The 16,910-nt window shown below is 42.2% G+C and overlaps 1 protein-coding gene across 1 annotated transcript in view; it reads right to left on the reverse strand.

The window, feature by feature from the left end:
• Positions 1-5,859: 5,859 nt before the first annotated feature.
• LOC141106920 (uncharacterized) overlaps positions 5,860-16,910 on the reverse strand; it is a 30,653-nt gene continuing 19,602 nt past the window's right edge. Inside the window, exons 11-17 of the mRNA XM_073597850.1 lie at positions 16,483-16,570; positions 10,529-10,709; positions 10,268-10,402; positions 10,070-10,181; positions 9,856-9,953; positions 9,602-9,743; positions 5,860-8,728 (exon numbers count right to left, since the gene is read on the reverse strand). Coding sequence (XP_073453951.1) covers positions 7,860-8,728; positions 9,602-9,743; positions 9,856-9,953; positions 10,070-10,181; positions 10,268-10,402; positions 10,529-10,709; positions 16,483-16,570 — 1,625 coding nt within the window. The 3' untranslated portion in view covers positions 5,860-7,859. The remainder of the gene's footprint in view (positions 8,729-9,601; positions 9,744-9,855; positions 9,954-10,069; positions 10,182-10,267; positions 10,403-10,528; positions 10,710-16,482; positions 16,571-16,910) is intronic.

Genomic DNA, 16,910 nt, shown 5'->3' on the forward strand with positions numbered 1-16,910 from the left:
ATACAGTAATTTATACAGGTGTTCCCTGAGACCGGAAAACTGTTTTAAGGGTTCCTTCTTGGGAGTCGAACCAGTAGATCTTTTCTTCGCATCCTTTCAGGTCAGTAAGTGATACCAATTAGGTTTTTATCTGCCTATAAGGGGGTCTTCTATCACTAACCACTAATCACTGACGTGCTGCATTTACCGTCTGCAGGACGGGTGTTCGCTTCTAGCCGGCCGGCTTCCTATGCTCATTTGTATCCAATACACTGTAAGTGTCATTTTAATTCTTTAATAAATTATAAACCAGGATTACGCTATGTTGTTCTCCTCTCTTTCTCCGGGGTATCCCTAATTGAGAACGACCCCCAGCTAGAAGTTTATCATCCCTATGGTAGAGGGATTGCCTGGTACTTGGTGGACAGCGGTAATATTATTCCATGATTTATGAAGTGGCATGTCGTTGTCTCCATCCTATGAAAGGCCCTGACCGGGTTAAGGTCGCAAGCCCCCTTGTGCTTGCCGTTTGGTAAGCGCGCATTTTAATTTTTGTACCACAGTGGTGCGGTGAAGGAATAACTTTTTATCTGCATTCCTGCCTTTAAACTGGGGCCTGTGCCTAGGTCTTTTCACTATATCCATCTGGACTTTATTCAATGTGATAAGACTGTTCACCAAACACTCAGTGTTTAGTTTTCAAGAACTATGTTATTTATTGGAATTGAATTTATTAATTTGTCCTAATAACACCATTTTCACTACTGTATATTTATTCACAGCGCTGCTTATTATATATTTGTTGTTGTAAAGAGGGATTTCCCTACTGACCAGTAATGGTTTCAGATACACTGTAATTTAGGCAGAGGTTCCGTAAGACATGAAAATTATTTCAAGGGTTCCTCCTTGGGAGCGGGACCAGTAGATCCTTTTCTCTTATCTTTTCAGGTAAGTATTTGATACCAATGATGTTTATAGATGTCTGTAATGGAACCCTTCTACCAATAACCACTAATCAAAACAGTTCTCCCAATGACCATCAAAATAACAGGTCACTTCTTCACTGAAAACCAGTGTAAGGGGACATTTTCTTTACTGACCACCAATGTAAAGACATGTTTCCTTACTGAACACCAGGGGAAGGGGGCATTTTCTTACTGACCAGCAATGGTTGCAAATATACAGTAATTTATACAGGTGTTCCCTGAGACCGGAAAACTGTTTTAAGGGTTCCTTCTTGGGAGTCGAACCAGTAGATCTTTTCTTCGTATCCTTTCAGGTCAGTAAGTGATACCAATTAGGTTTTTATCTGCCTATAAGGGGGTCTTCTATCACTAACCACCAATCTAAGGAGTTTCTTCTCCCAATGACTACCAAAGTAACAAGGCACTTCTTCATTGACCATCAATGTAAGAGAATTTACTGACCACCAATGTAAAGGGATGTTTTCTTACCGAACACCAGGGTAAGGGGGCACTTGCTTCCTGACCAACATTGGTTGCAGATATACTTTAGACAGGTGTTCCCTAAGACCAGAAAATTACTTTAAGGGTTCCTTCTTGGCAGTGGAACCAGTAGATCCTTTCCTCTCATCTTTTCAGGTGAGTAACTGATTCCAATTAATTTCTTCTCCCAAAGACCCCACCAAAGTAACAGGTCACTTCTTCATTGACCATCGATGTAAGGGGACATTTCCTTACTGACCACCAATATAAAAAGATGACTTTTCCTGACCACTAATGTACAAAAATTACAGATCACACTAATGTACCGTGAGTTGGAGATATAATTTAAGCAGAGGTTCCTGAGACCTTAAATTATTATTATTCCTCCTTGGCAGTGGGACCTGTAGATCTTTTCCTCTTATCCTTTTCGGTAAGTAGCTGATACCACTGATATGTTTAGCTGTCTGTAAGGGGGCTTTTCTAAAACGTACCACTAATAACCACCAATCGAAAGAGTTTCTTCTCCCAGTGGCCACCAAAAGAGTAGGGCACTTCTTTATTGACTACCAATGAAAAGGGAAATTTTCTTTACTGACCTCCAATATAAAAGAGGATGTTTTCTTACTGACCGGCAATATTAGAGGACACTTCATTATTGACCAGCAATGGTTGCAGATATGATTTAGGCAGGTGTTCTTCTCCCAGTGCTAACCAAAATAACTGGGCACTTCTTCATTGATCACCAATGAAGGAGGATGTTTTCTTTACTGACCACCCATGTAAGAGGACACCTCCTTACTGACCACTCATGTAAGGGGACATTTCCTTATTGACCAGCAATGGTTGCAGATATAATTTAGGCATGTGTTCTTTGCCCTATGACCACCAAAGTAACTGAGCACTTCTTTACTCACCACCAATGTAATGGGATGTTTTCTCTACTTACCACCAATGTAAGGGGATGTTTCCTTACTGACCTCTAAGGTAAGGTGATGATTCTTTATTGACCAGAAATGTAGGGGATCACTTCCTTACTGACTAGCAATGGTTGTAGATATAATTTAGGCAGATGTTATTCTCTGAGTGAACAACAAAGTAATTGGGCACTTCTTTATTGACCACCGATGGAAGGGGACATTTTCTTTACCGACCTCCAATCTTAGGGGACATTTCTTTATTGATCGCCAATATAAAGGGACACTTCCTTATTGACCAGCAATGGTTGTAGATATAATTAAAGCAGGGGTTCTTCTCCCAGTGACCAAAAAAGTAACTGGGCACTTCTTCATTGACCACCAATGGAAGGGGACATTTTCTTTACTCACCACCAATGTAGGGGGACATTTTCTTTACTCACCACCAATGGAAGGGCACATTTTCTTTACTCACCACCAATGGAAGGGGGACATTTTCTTTACTCACCACCAATGGAAGGGGGACATTTTCTTTACTCACCACCAATGGAAGGGGACATTTTCTTTACTCACCACCAATGTAGGGGGACATTTTCTTTACTCACCACCAATGGAAGAGGGACATTTTCTTTACTCACCACCAATGGAAGGGGACATTTTCTTTACTCACCACCAATGTAGGGGGACATTTTCTTTACTCACCACCAATGGAAGAGGGACATTTTCTTTACTCACCACCAATGGAAGGGGATATTTTCTTTACTCACCACCAATGAAAGGGGACATTTTCTTTACTCACCACCAATGTAGGGGGACATTTTCTTTACTCACCACCAATGGAAGAGGGACATTTTCTTTACTCACCACCAATGGAAGGGGACATTTTCTTTACTCACCACCAATGTAGGGGGACATTTTCTTTACTCACTACCAATGGAAGAGGGACATTTTCTTTACTCACCACCAATGGAAGGGGACATTTTCTTTACTCACCACCAATGAAAAGGGACATTTTCTTTACTCACCACCAATGTAGGGGGACATTTTCTTTACTCACCACCAATGGAAGGGGACATTTTCTTTACTCACCACCAATGGAAGGGGACATTTTCTTTACTCACCACCAATGTAGGGGGACATTTCCTTACTGACCACCAATAGAAGGGGACACCTCCTTATTGACCTGACCAACAATGGTTGCAGATACAATTTAGGCAGGGGTTCTTCTCCCAGTGACCATCAAAGTAACTGGGTACTTCTTCACTGCCCACCAATGAACAGGGATGTTTTCTTTAGTTACCACCAATGTAAGAGGGCATTTCCTTACTGACTACCAATATAAGGAGACACTTCCTTATTGGGCAGTAATGGTGTCAAATATAATTTAGGCAGGTGTTATTCCCCCAGGGACCACCAAAGTAATTTGGCACTTCTTCTTTTGGCCATCAATGTAAGGGGATGTTTGTTTACTGACCCCCAACGTAAGGAGGCATTTCCTTGTTGGCCAACAATGTACAAATTATTGATCATGTACTGAGTTGAAGTTATAATTTGGGCAGGTGTTCCCCAAGACCTAAAAACCAGTTCATGGGTTCCTCCTTGGTAAAAAGGATGAGAATGGCTGCCCTAGAACATCACGACTGGACCTTCTGGACTCTTTTTCTCCCCAATAAAGCCCCAATGGCTAACGCTCTATAAACTGAAAACAATTCATGTATTATTATAATTTTTTTTTTTTTATTACAAATAATATGAGAACTATGAAGAAGAAATAAAGGACTCGGGACAGAATGTTGTCAAGTGTGTTTCTGTTTAGAGAATAATTAGGACAAAATAAAACCAAGCTTTAATCTAAATCGAATATTGTGCATTCAAGTTAAAATATTAAATCTATGATATCAGTTGGGTGGTCCAATGACAAGCCAGCTTCTTCAGTAAAGCAAAACAAAGAACATTGTTGAGTAATGACCAAACAATAGGTTCTCCTAACAAATAGCAATGTGCATGTGCTTGCCACCATCTTGGGAAGGCTCAACAACGAATCTCACTGGGCGGATGACATGTTCTTATCTTTATGCATCTTGTAATTTGACATTTGTGGTATTTAATAAAAGTCTTTTCCTATATCCTTTTAACTTTATGACTAATTTGTTAACCAAGGACCTAAGTGAACATGCTGTAGTCACCAAATGGAAATGGTTGTGGGGAAAGATGGCTACATTTTCCTTCCCAGTATATAAAGGGAAACAGCAGAGGGCACCAACTAAATGCAGTATACTTAGTTGGCGCCCTCTGCTGTTTCCTTTATATACTGGGAAAGAAAATGTAGCCATCTTTCACCACTGCCATTTCCATTTGGTGACTACAGCATGTTCACTTAGGTCTTTAGTTACGATGACAACCAACAAATTAGTCATATAGTTAGGAGTAAGGTTAAAGTGAATCTGTGTGGGAATTGAAGCATTTACATATTCTTAACAAACAGTAAAAAAAAAAAAAAACCTTAAAGAGGCCCTGTCACCAGGCTCAACTGTCCAATAAGAATATATGAGCATTTAACATACACTATATTACCAAAAGTATTGGGACACCTGCCTTTACACGCACATGAACTTTAATGGCATCCCAGTCTTAGTCCGTAGGGTTCAATATTGAGTTGGCCCACCCTTTGCAGCTATAACAGCTTCAACTCTTCTGGGAAGGACGTCCACAAGGTTTAGGAGTGTGTCTATGGGAATGTTCGACCATTCTTCCAAAAGCGCATTTGTGAGGTCAGGCACTGATGTTGGATGAGAAGGCCTGGCTCACAGTCTCCACTCTATTTCATTCCAATTGTGTTCTATCATGCACTGGTCCAAATTATTTGGTGGAGGGGGGATTATGGTGGGGGGGTTGTTTTTCAGGGGTTGGGCTTGGCCCCTTAGTTCCAGTGAAAGGAACTCTCATGGCGTCATACCCAAGACATTTTGTACAATTTCATGCTCCCAACTTTCTGGTAACAGTTTGGGAATGTCCCCTTCCTGTTCCAACATGACTGCGCACAAGTGCACAAAGCAAGGTCCATAAAGGTCCACTGTATTTATACAGTAAACACTAGGGGGCGATCAAGGGGCTAAATGTGTTCCCTGAGAGGTGTTCCTAACTGTGGGGGGGGGGGCGGACTGGAGGAGGAGAGAGATCACTGTTCCTAATCACTAGGAACAGACGATCTCTCTCTACTCCAGTCCGTCCCATCCCCCCCCCCACAGTTAGAAACACCTCCCAGGGAACACATTTAGCCCCTTGATCGCCCCCTAGTGTTAACCCCTTACCTGACAGTGACATTTTTACAGTAAACACTAGGGGGCGATCAAGGGGCTAAATGTGTTCCCCGGGAGGTGTTTCTAACTGTGGCGGGATGGGACGGACTGGAGGAGAGAGATCGTCTGTTCCAAGTGATTAGGAACAGCGATCTCTCTCCTCCTCCAGTCCGTCCCATCCCCCCACAGTTAGAAACACCTCCCAGGGAACACATTTAGCCCCTTTATCGCCCCCTTGTGTTAACCCCTCACCTGACAGTGACATTTATACAGTAATCAGTGCATTTTTTTAGCACTGATCGCTGTATAAATGTCAACGGTCCCCAAAAGTGTCAGATCTGTCCGCCGCAATGTCGCAGTCCCGCTAAAAATCGCAGATCGCTGTCATTACGAGTAAAAAAAAGAAAGAAATAAAATAAATAATAAAAATGCTATAAATCTATCCCCTATTTTGTAGACGCTATAACTTTTGCACAAACCAATCAATATACGCTTATTGTGATTTTCTTTACCAAAAATATGTTAGAAGAATACATATCGGCCTAAACAGAGTAAAAAAATTGTTTTTTTGTTTTTTTTATTTTTGGGGGATATTTATTATAGCAAAAAGTAATAATGCGTTTTTTCAAAATTGTGTCTCTTTTTTTGTTTATAGTGCACAAAATAAAAACCACAGAGGTGATCAAATACCATCAAAAGAAATCTATATTTGTGGCAAAAAAAAAGGATGTCAATTTTGTTTGGGTACAGCGTCGCACGACCGCGCAATTGTCTGTTAAAACGACTCAGTGCCGAATCGCAAAAAATGGCCTTAAGGGGGCAAATCCTTCCGGTGTGCAAGTGGTTAAAAGGGTTTTGTTATATCTCTTTGATAAATGCCAAAGAAATATTTGTCGATCCTGCCAGAGATCTAGAGAACTTCCTGTGCTTTTTGCCTCTGCTACAATGAAATCCCAAGCAAATGTTATCATCCCTGCCCAGCTATGTTGGTGAACTACACAACCTCTACCCACATTAAAGGATTAGAGGGGGGGAGGGGTTCTGTAGTCCAAATCAAAACCTAGGGTATGACGTTGCTCCTCCAGAGATACAGTACAATAAGTGTCTAGCGGAAGGCTGTCTTCCCAGGGGCCATTAGTCATCTTTCCCTTTTGGAAATCTTGCTATGTATTTTTGGATAACTTTATAGTACTCTGTCTAGGTACGTGAGTCTTTGACCACTTACTACAATGGTTGATGGGCTTTAATGCCTTAACTCCCTCTGCCTGTGGTCTATGGTATTGGGTTACTACTGATGGTACCCTGTTTCCCCAAAAATAAGACCTAGCGCGATTGTCGGTGATGGCTGCAATATAAGCCCTACCCCCCAAATAAGCCCTAGTTAAAGTCCTTGTAGGTCTTCTTTTCAGGGTAAGGCTTATTTTCGGGGAAACAGGGTAGGGCTTATTTGGGGAGTAGGGCTTATATTGCAGCCATCACCGACAATCACGCTAGGTCTTATTTTTGGGGAAACAGGGTATCATCGTGCCCCTGATTTTTGAAACTATTTGTCCATTTTGCTAATCTGACTGGTTCTACCTACTCATGTACAGACTACTGTGAACCAGTCCTTGTGGGGACGGTATTTTGGAAGATTGTCATTTGGATATCTATATTTGAGTTTTATTTCCCTGCAAGACAGTGAGATCCGTTTTCTCTATTGCTATCTGTAAAATCTTGAATGTGTCCCGAAGAAGCCCAACGGTGAAACGCGTTGACGCACAAGGGCTCACTGTATATTGTGTATCATTATACATTATTTTTAATTCTTTGAATGCTCTATGTATTTTTCAATAAACATTGTTATTTTTTCTATACTTCATTGTTGTTCCCTATGCCTTTAAAGTCCGACCTAGGTTTACTGTCTTAATATCCCTCCCCTTCTGTGTACTCCTCTAAATTTACGAATGTGGAAATGTGAGTGCTTTTTCTTCCCTTTTTTCACATCTAATAAGTGAGCGTTCTCAGCCTTAGGCAGGAGCTATGTCACTGGCAGGGGATAATAAAAGGAAAAACAAAGATGAGAAAAGAAAACGAAAGCAGCCGCCACATCTTAGGACCGGTAAGCTGCCAGGGAAGGACTTTTGCAGGGATAACCCCCTTTAAATAAAAATTTCTATCTCACAGTCCTTTGGACTGACCAAAACCTCCCGTTACACGTTTCTACACAATAGTCATCAGCATCAATGAGTGCTCTGATGTCGAATTAAATTTCCCTTATGTGTAAAGCATTTCCCGCACTCTGAACACGAATAAGGACGCTCGCCCGTGTGAATCCTCTGGTGATAAAGAAGGCTTCCTTTCTGAGTGAAACATTTCCCGCACTCCGCACAGGAATAAGGACGCTCGCCCGTGTGACTTCTCCGGTGTGCAAGTAGTTTGCCTTTGACGGTGAAAGATTTCCCGCAGTCTGAACATGAGTAAGGGCATTCGCCCGTGTGACTTCTCTGGTGCGTAAGAAGGCTTCCTTTCTGAGTGAAACCCTTCCCGCACTCTGGGCACGAAAAGGGACGTTCACCCGTGTGACTTCTCTGATGGGCAACGAGGGCTCTCTTCTCAGGGAAACATTTCCCGCACTCTGAACACGAATAAGAATTCTCCTTCCTGTGAGTTCTCCTGTGCGCATCAAGTTCACACTTTTTAGAGAAAGTCTCCCCGCACTCTGAACATGTAAAGGTCACACTGGTGTGAGATCTGAGATGGGTGAAAAGTTCAGACCTCATGGTGAAAGATTTCCCGCACCCCAAACAAGACAAGGAACTCTCATCTTTTGGGGTCAAAGCAGATTCTTTGCGTTTAGAAGGATCTGTTGACGTATCCGCACTGTGAGGTCCCCAATGGATATCTGACGTCATATTAGATGATTGATCAGAAGATACTTCAGGATTAGACACCTCTATTGGTTTCTCCAAATAATAAGGTCTGCCGTGTATATTTTGAGTAACTGAATTTACAGACATTGAAGTCCGTCTTAAGCCATTATCTTCTGATTTACAACCAGCAGATAATATTGGATGTTTCTCCAGAGTTTTCCTGACTTGGAGTCCATCTGCTAAAAAATCAAATTATAATAAATGTTAAAAGTGTCAGAAGTTAAAGAGTCATGTAAGTTGGTCAAGCAGTCAAAAGATTCATAGAGTCCTGACAACAAAAGATAACAAAACAAACCAGATAACAGTTGCAAAACATGGAGATGGACCTTTCATATGATGTACAGTATCTCCTCCTCATTTGTTGGGAACATGACGTTATATTGAGGAATGGAGATGGACCTTTCATATGGTGTACAGTATCTTCTCCTCATTTGTTGGGAACATGACATTATATTGAGGAATGGAGATGGACCTTTCATATGGTGTACAGTATCTCCTCCTCATTTGTTGGGAACATGACGTTATATTGAGGAATGGAGATGGACCTTTCATATGGTGTACAGTATCTCCTCCTCATTTGTTGGGAACATGACATTATATTGAGGAATGGAGATGGACCTTTTCATATGGTGTACAGTATCTCCTCCATTTCTTGGAAACCTGACAACATACTAAAGAATGGAGATGGACCTATCATATAGTGTACAGTACCTCCTCCTCATTTGCTGGGAACATGACATTATATTGAGAGGTGAAGATGGACCTATAATAGGGTGTATAATACCTCAACTTCATTTGTTGGCAGCTCCATCCATTCTAGCACTAATCGGGAAATGGCGACCCCTTCATCTTACAATAGGGGAGATGACTTTTCAATATGAACTGACTTGCCAATGTTGCTGATCTACCATGTATAATGCAGTCTCATCTTATCTGATAAAATCAAAATCTGTTAATTCTCCAAAACATTTGGTCAAACGCCATTCTTTATTCTAGTAGAAATAAAGTTGAACCACGGAGCAACAGTTTTTTTCATAGTGTCTGTTACTAACCTGTGTTGATACCTAGAGAAGGTTCATCCTGTTCGCTTTTCATTGTCGTCCCAACCTCCTCCATAGACTGCTCAGCTCCCCTCACATACGTCTCCTGTTCTTCCTCTTTAACTTCAACTTTCATACTAATCAAGTTTTCGCCCTAAACCCCAAAATGAAAGAAAATAACATCTTTTAAAAGTAAACGTTAAAACAAGAGACAGGGTAGAAGAATACCATCTCATACAGACTTTAGAATATTCAGTCCCACCTACCTGATGATGGTGAGGGATGGTGTGATCTTCCTGTGTGGAATCCCGGGAATACAGAGGACGGGGACATCTCTCTGGTGGGTTCCCATTACTGGATCCATCTGTAGGAAACACACACACTGACTGAATACATTGTTTCTATGTGTTTATCAGATGATGGGGGATCTAGGTGGACCCTCCGTACTGCTCTCTCCTTTACAATAAAGTCTCCTCTTACCCGGTGATGTGAGGGGCGGCTGATTCTCCATCATGACGTCCTTGTAGAGATCCTTGTGTCCTTCTAAACACTCCTCCACAGAGGCCGTGACATCCTGACACCTTATAGGAACCTGACACACACAATGATACAGTCACCATCCAGACACATCCCTTGTCTGTTACTGGATAATGTCCCAGAATTCCTGGCACCGCTCACCTCTCCTGTCAGCAGATCAATGATCTTCTTGGTGACTTCTAGAATCTTCTGGTCATTGTTTCTCTTGGGTTTTAGGGAGTGAGGTGAAGGCACTGTGATGGTTAGATGGTTACCAGACTTCAATGGAGGAAAACTCTGTTTTGAAAGAGCAACAATAATGTCATGTGACTTCCCAGAATCCTCCTCACCTCTCCGGTCAGGTCTGTGTTTTATTAATAGAGATAAGAGTGATGTCATGTGACCTCCCAGAATCCTCCTCACCTCTCCAGTCAGCAGGTAGATGATCTCCAGGGTGAGGTTCAATATCCTCTCAGTCATGTGACTCGGGTCCTCCTCCATCTTCACTGATGAGATCATGTGATCCATACAAGACTCTGATCTCTGTAGACAGATCATATAGCGGCCTCGCTGGTCATCATAACTCATAGACAAGTGGAGATTCCTTCAAAGGCTCAACTCTATCCAAACCTTTTATTTTGAACTTGGAAAGAGCGAGGGAGGTTTAGAATGGTGACTGTGTTGAGTTAATAAACAATAAATATATTCATCCTCAAAACAAGCACTTAAAAAAATATGACTATACTCAAAATTATAGGTATGCAACGCAATAAAAACCTTCTTCTGATGTGCATGTATGGATGTCTAATATTTACAGTATCTCACAAAAGTAAGTACACCCCTCACATTTTTATAAATATTTTTCTCTATCTTTTCATGTGACAACACTGAAGAAATGACACTTTGCTACAATGTAAAGTAGTGAGTGTACAGCTTGTATAACAGTGTAAATTTGCTGTCCCCTCAAAATAATCCAACACACAGTCATTAATGTCTAAACCGCTGGCAACAAAAGTGAGTACACCCCTAAGTGAAAATGTCCAAATTGGGCCCAATTAGCCATTTTCCCTCCCCGGTGTCATGTGACTTGTTAGTGTTACAAGGTCTCAGGTGTGAATGGGGAGCAGGTGTGTTAAATTTGGTGTTATCGCTCTCACTCTCTCATACTGGTCACTGGAAGTTCAACATGGCACCTCATGGCAAAGAACTCTCTGAGGATCTTAAAAAAAGAATTGTTGCTCTACATAAAGATGGGCTAGGAGATAAGAAGATTGCCAAGACCCTGACACTGAGCTGCAGCACGGTGGCCAAGACCATACAGAGGTTTAACAGGACAGGTTCCACTCAGAACAGGCCTCGCCATGGTCAACCAAAGAAATTTAATGTACATGCTCAGCGTCATATCCAGAGGTTGTCTTTGGTAAATAGACGTATGAGTGCTGCCAGCATTGCTGCAGAGGTTGAAGGGGTGGGGGGTCAGCCTATCAGTGCTCAGACCATACGCCGCACACTGCATCAAATTGGTCTGCATGGCTGTCATCCCAGAAGGAAGCCTCTTCTAAAGATGATGCACAAGAAAACCTGAAAACAGTTTGCTGAAGACAAGCAGACTAAGGACATGGATTACTGGAACCATGTCCTGTGGTCTGATGAGACCAAGATAAACTTATTTGGTTCAGATGGTGTCAATCTTGTGTGGTGGCAACCAGGTGAGGAGTACAAAGACAAGTGTGTTTTGCCTACAGTCAAGCATGGTGGTGGGTGTGTCATGGTCTGGGGCTGCATGAGTGCTGCCGGCACTGGGGAGCTACAGATCATTGAGGGAACCATGAATGCCAACCTGTACTGTGACATACTGAAGCAGAGCATGATCCCCTCCCTTCAGAGACTGGGCCGCAGGGCAGTATTCCAACATGATAATGACCCCAAACACACCTCCAAGATGACCACTGCCTTGTTACAGAAGCTGAGGGTAAAGGTGATGGACTGGCCAAGCATGTCTCCAGACCTAAACCCTATTGACCATCTGTGGGACATCCTCAAATGGAAGATGGAGGAGCGCAAGGTCTCTAACATCCACCAGCTCCGTGATGTCATCATGGAGGAGTGGAAGAGGACTCCAGTGGCAACCTGTGAAGTTCTGTGAACTCCATACCCAAGAGAGTTAAGGCAGTGCTGGAAAATAATGGTGGCCACACAAAATATTGACACTTTGGGTCCAATTTGGACATTTTCACTTAGGGGTGTACTCACTTTTGTTAGATACTATAGACATTTTATATATATTTATGCACCCTACATGTTTCTTGGGGAGGGGGGATTTTCAATGTATTTATGATACTTTTGACTCTATTTTCTAACTTGTTTTTATACTAAAAATAGCTATTGGGGTGTATATATAGTGTGTGTGACCTCTGTAGTAGATAAAAGACGTCGCTATGGAAGAAGAGGACGGACATGACGGGGGGTTACTGGGTGTAAATATAAAATAATATCTTATTACCTCCTCTGCTTTCAGTTCCAGCAATGTCTTCTCTCTGCTTCCTCCCGACTCACTTCTGACCCGGAACTTCCTGTTTATAACCCAACATCACTTCCTGTCTTCCATAGAGACTTCCTGTCTGGGTAGAAATGAGATCACCACCTTTTGGAGCTCAGAGGAACTGCAGTCCCAAGAAACGTCTCGTAGTGTGAACACGGCCTTGTGCTTGGCCTATGTGTTTGTGTCGTATATCCTTATAGATGGAGTCATCTCTACTCCCATCCTCTCTCCTATATCTCATTTAGAAATCAAGGAGGGAAAAAACATTGAGTTAAAGCAATTTGATAGTATTTAAATATTCATGAAGGGGACACTAAATAAAAAGTTATGATATACAGGTATATATATATCTACATACACACTCGGCCACTTTATTAGGTACACCTGTTCAATTGCTTGGTATCACAAGTTGCTAATCAGCCAGTCACGTGGCAGCAACTCAATGCATGTAGGCATGGAGACGTGGTGAAGACGACTTGCTGCAGTTTAAACCGTGCCTCACAATGGGGAAGAAAGGGGATTTAGGTGACTTTGAACGTAGCATGGTTGTTGGTGCCAAACAAGCTGGTCTGAGTATTTCAAAATTTCAAAAACTGCTGATCTACTGGGATTTTCACACATCTCTCATCTTTTCAACCATCTCTCGGGTTTACAGAGAATGGTCTGAAAAAGAGAAAATGTCCAGTGAGCGGCAGTTGTGTGGAGGAAAATGCCTTGTTGGCGTCAGAGAAGAATGGGCAGACTGGTTGGGGATGATAGAAAGGCAACAGTAACTCAAATAACCACTTGTTACATCCAAGGTATGCAGAATACCATCTCTGAACGCACAACACATCCAACCTTGAAGCAGATGGACTACAGCAGCAAAAGACCACACCGGGTGTCACTCCTGTCAGCTAAGAACAGGAAACTGAGGTGACAATTTGCACAGGCTCACCAAAATTGGACAATAGAAGATTGGAAAAAGGTTGCCTGGTCTGATGAGTCTCGATTTCAGCTTCAACATTCAGACTGCAGGGTAAGAATTTGGCATAAATAACATGAAAGCATGGATCCATCCTGCCTTGTATCAACGGTTCAGGCTGGTGGTGTAATGGTGTGGGGGATATTTTCTTGGCACACTTTGGGCCCCTTAGTACCAATTGAGCATCGTTTATACGCCACGGCCTACCTGAGTATTGTTGCTGACCATGTCCATCCCTCTATAACTACAGTGTCCCCATCTTCTGATGGCTCCTTCCAGCAGGATAATGCACCATGTCACAAAGCTCCAATCATCTCACCACTGGACAATGAGGTCACTGTACTCCAATGGTCTCCACACTCACCACATCTCAATCCAATAGAGCACCTTTGGGATGTGGTGGAACAGAAGATTGGCATCATGGATGTGCCGCCGACAATCTGCAGCAACTGTGTGATGTTATCATGTCACTATGGACCAAAATCTCTGAGGAAAGTTTCCAACACCTTGTTGAATCTATTCCATGAAGAATGAAGGCAGTTCTGAAGGCAAAAAGGGGTCCAACCCGGTACTAGCACAAGGTGTACCTAATAAAGGGGTCGGTGAGTATATATGGAAAAGCGCTGCGTAATTTGACAGCACTATATAAGTACCTGTTATAGATCAATATATTTGTATGTATCTGGTCTATAAACCAGAGGCTCTGGATGGACAGTTGGATAAATGGTTCTATATTTAGGATGTATCTGGTCTATAAACCAGAGGCTTTGGATGGACAGTTGGATAAATATTTCTATATTTAGGATGTATCTGGTCTATAAACCAGAGGCTCTGGATGGACAGTTGGATAAATGGTTCTATATTTAGGATGTATCTGATCTATAAACCAGAGGTTCTGGATGGACAGTTGGATAAATGGTTCTATATTTAGGATGTATCCGGTCTATAAACCAGAGGCTCTGGATGGACAGTTAGATAAATGGTTCTATATTTAGGATGTATCCGGTCTATAAACCAGAGGCTCTGGATGGACAGTTGGATAAATGGTTCTATATTTAGGATGTATCCGGTCTATAAACCAGAGGCTCTGGATGGACAGTTGGATAAATGGTTCTATATTTAGGATGTATCCGGTCTATAAACCAGAGGCTCTGGATGGACAGTTGGATAAATGGTTCTATATTTAGGATGTATCCGGTCTAGAAACCAGAGGCTTTGGATGGACAGTTGGATAAATATTTCTATATTTAGGATGTATCTGGTCTATAAACCAGAGGCTCTGGATGGACAGTTGGATAAATGGTTCTATATTTAGGATGTATCTGATCTATAAACCAGAGGTTCTGGATGGACAGTTGGATAAATGGTTCTATATTTAGGATGTATCCGGTCTATAAACCAGAGGCTCTGGATGGACAGTTAGATAAATGGTTCTATATTTAGGATGTATCCGGTCTATAAACCAGAGGCTCTGGATGGACAGTTGGATAAATGGTTCTATATTTAGGATGTATCCGGTCTATAAACCAGAGGCTCTGGATGGACAGTTGGATAAATGGTTCTATATTTAGGATGTATCCGGTCTATAAACCAGAGGCTCTGGATGGACAGTTGGATAAATCTCTCCCCTCTACTTCCTTCGGACTCACCTTTAACCCAAGACTTCCTGTTTCTACTTCTACATCATTAGCTGTTTTTGTGTTCCACCTGAAATCACCGCCTTGTGTGGACCACAAGCACCATATTTTCTGTTATAATTCAACATACCATTCGCTGGCTTGTGGTCCAATCCTCTAATGATTATAATAACGATCGAGCACAACCCAGAGAAGCTGCGCGCTAATAATTTACGAATCAATTGATCAGGAAATATCACTCAGTATAAACATAACTGTGTAGCGATTCTCCACCTGTAACAACGTTGGTTTCACTTTCTCTTTCCTCTATTGCATTACACATGAAGATCACACCTCAGATAAAATGCCCACATTACAGAAGAAATGACAAAACAAACATTTTATAGGGTTTTAATATTCATTAATGAGAAACTAAATGGAAATCAAACGAAACATTGAAATACAAGATGTTAGGCTCAATATACAGAACTTCAATACCAGGCAAAGGAATGTGATCTTAGCCACGAGCAATCTTCTAATTGTGGACGATGTGTAGGTGTCACCTCGGTTTCTCACACATGTTGAGGGGCTCCAGGGTTCTGACTGGGGTAAAAAAACGTAAGTCCTGTCCTGAGTACTCGGGATGCATTGAAGAGCTTTGGGTGGGAATAGGACTCCATTCCTAGGTCCACATCATACCTACCCTGTTTCCCCGAAAATAAGACCTAGCGTGATTGTCGGTGATGACTGTAATATAAGCCCTACCCCCCAAATAAGCCCTAGTTAAAGTCCTTGTAGGTCTTATTTTCAGGGTAGGGCTTATTTTCGGCAAAACAGGGTAGGGCTTATTTGGGGGGGGTAGGGCTTATATTGCAGCCATCACCGACAATCACGCTAGGTCTTATTTTCGGGGAAACAGGGTAGTAGTCAGTTCTTATTATCAGCATTAGCTGTGCATAGGCCTTAATATAATTGAGCTGACTGAGGCTCAGGTCCCGCTTTCCTATGAGGGTTTAGGTGAAAAGGCTGAGTGCTGACATAACACTAAAAAAGGTATAAGATCCGCCGCTTTGTGTTGGGGAACCCATTGGGGGTGGGCAACCTGTTAGGAAATGGAACGAGCACCAGACCAAAGAATAGCATCTGGGATGGATCAGTGTGATCCTCTGTGCCCGCGGTGGCCAATCAGAATCACTCTGATTCATCCCAAATGTTCTGCAGGAAGAAGGGGAGATGAAAGGGGATTTCAAATCACTGGACCAGTACACTGGCTGGGTGGGCACTGACGGCTGACTGAGGCTCAGGGCTTTCTTTCGCTTTCTGATGAGCACTAGGTGAAAAGGCTGAGTGCGAACAGAACACTAAAAAAGGTACAAGAGCTGCCGGTTTGTTTTTGGGAACCTATTGAGGTTGGGCGCCCTGTAAATCATGAAAAGGAAGGAGCACCACACCAAAGAATAAAATCTGGGATGGATCAGAGCGGTTATAATTGGTCAGCACCAGCACCTAGAATCAGAAGATCCACTCGGTCCCTGCTGAATGGCAACAAACTAGGATACTAAAAAATCTGCATAGGCGACCCTTTACATTTTTTTACAGGTTACCTGTTTAAAGTTACAGAGGAGGTCTAGTGATAGAATTATTGCTCTCGCTCTAACGTTCGTGGTGATACCTCACATGTGT

This window comes from Aquarana catesbeiana, linkage group LG08 (assembly GCF_042186555.1).
Source record: "Aquarana catesbeiana isolate 2022-GZ linkage group LG08, ASM4218655v1, whole genome shotgun sequence".
Lineage (NCBI taxonomy): Eukaryota > Metazoa > Chordata > Amphibia > Anura > Ranidae > Aquarana > Aquarana catesbeiana.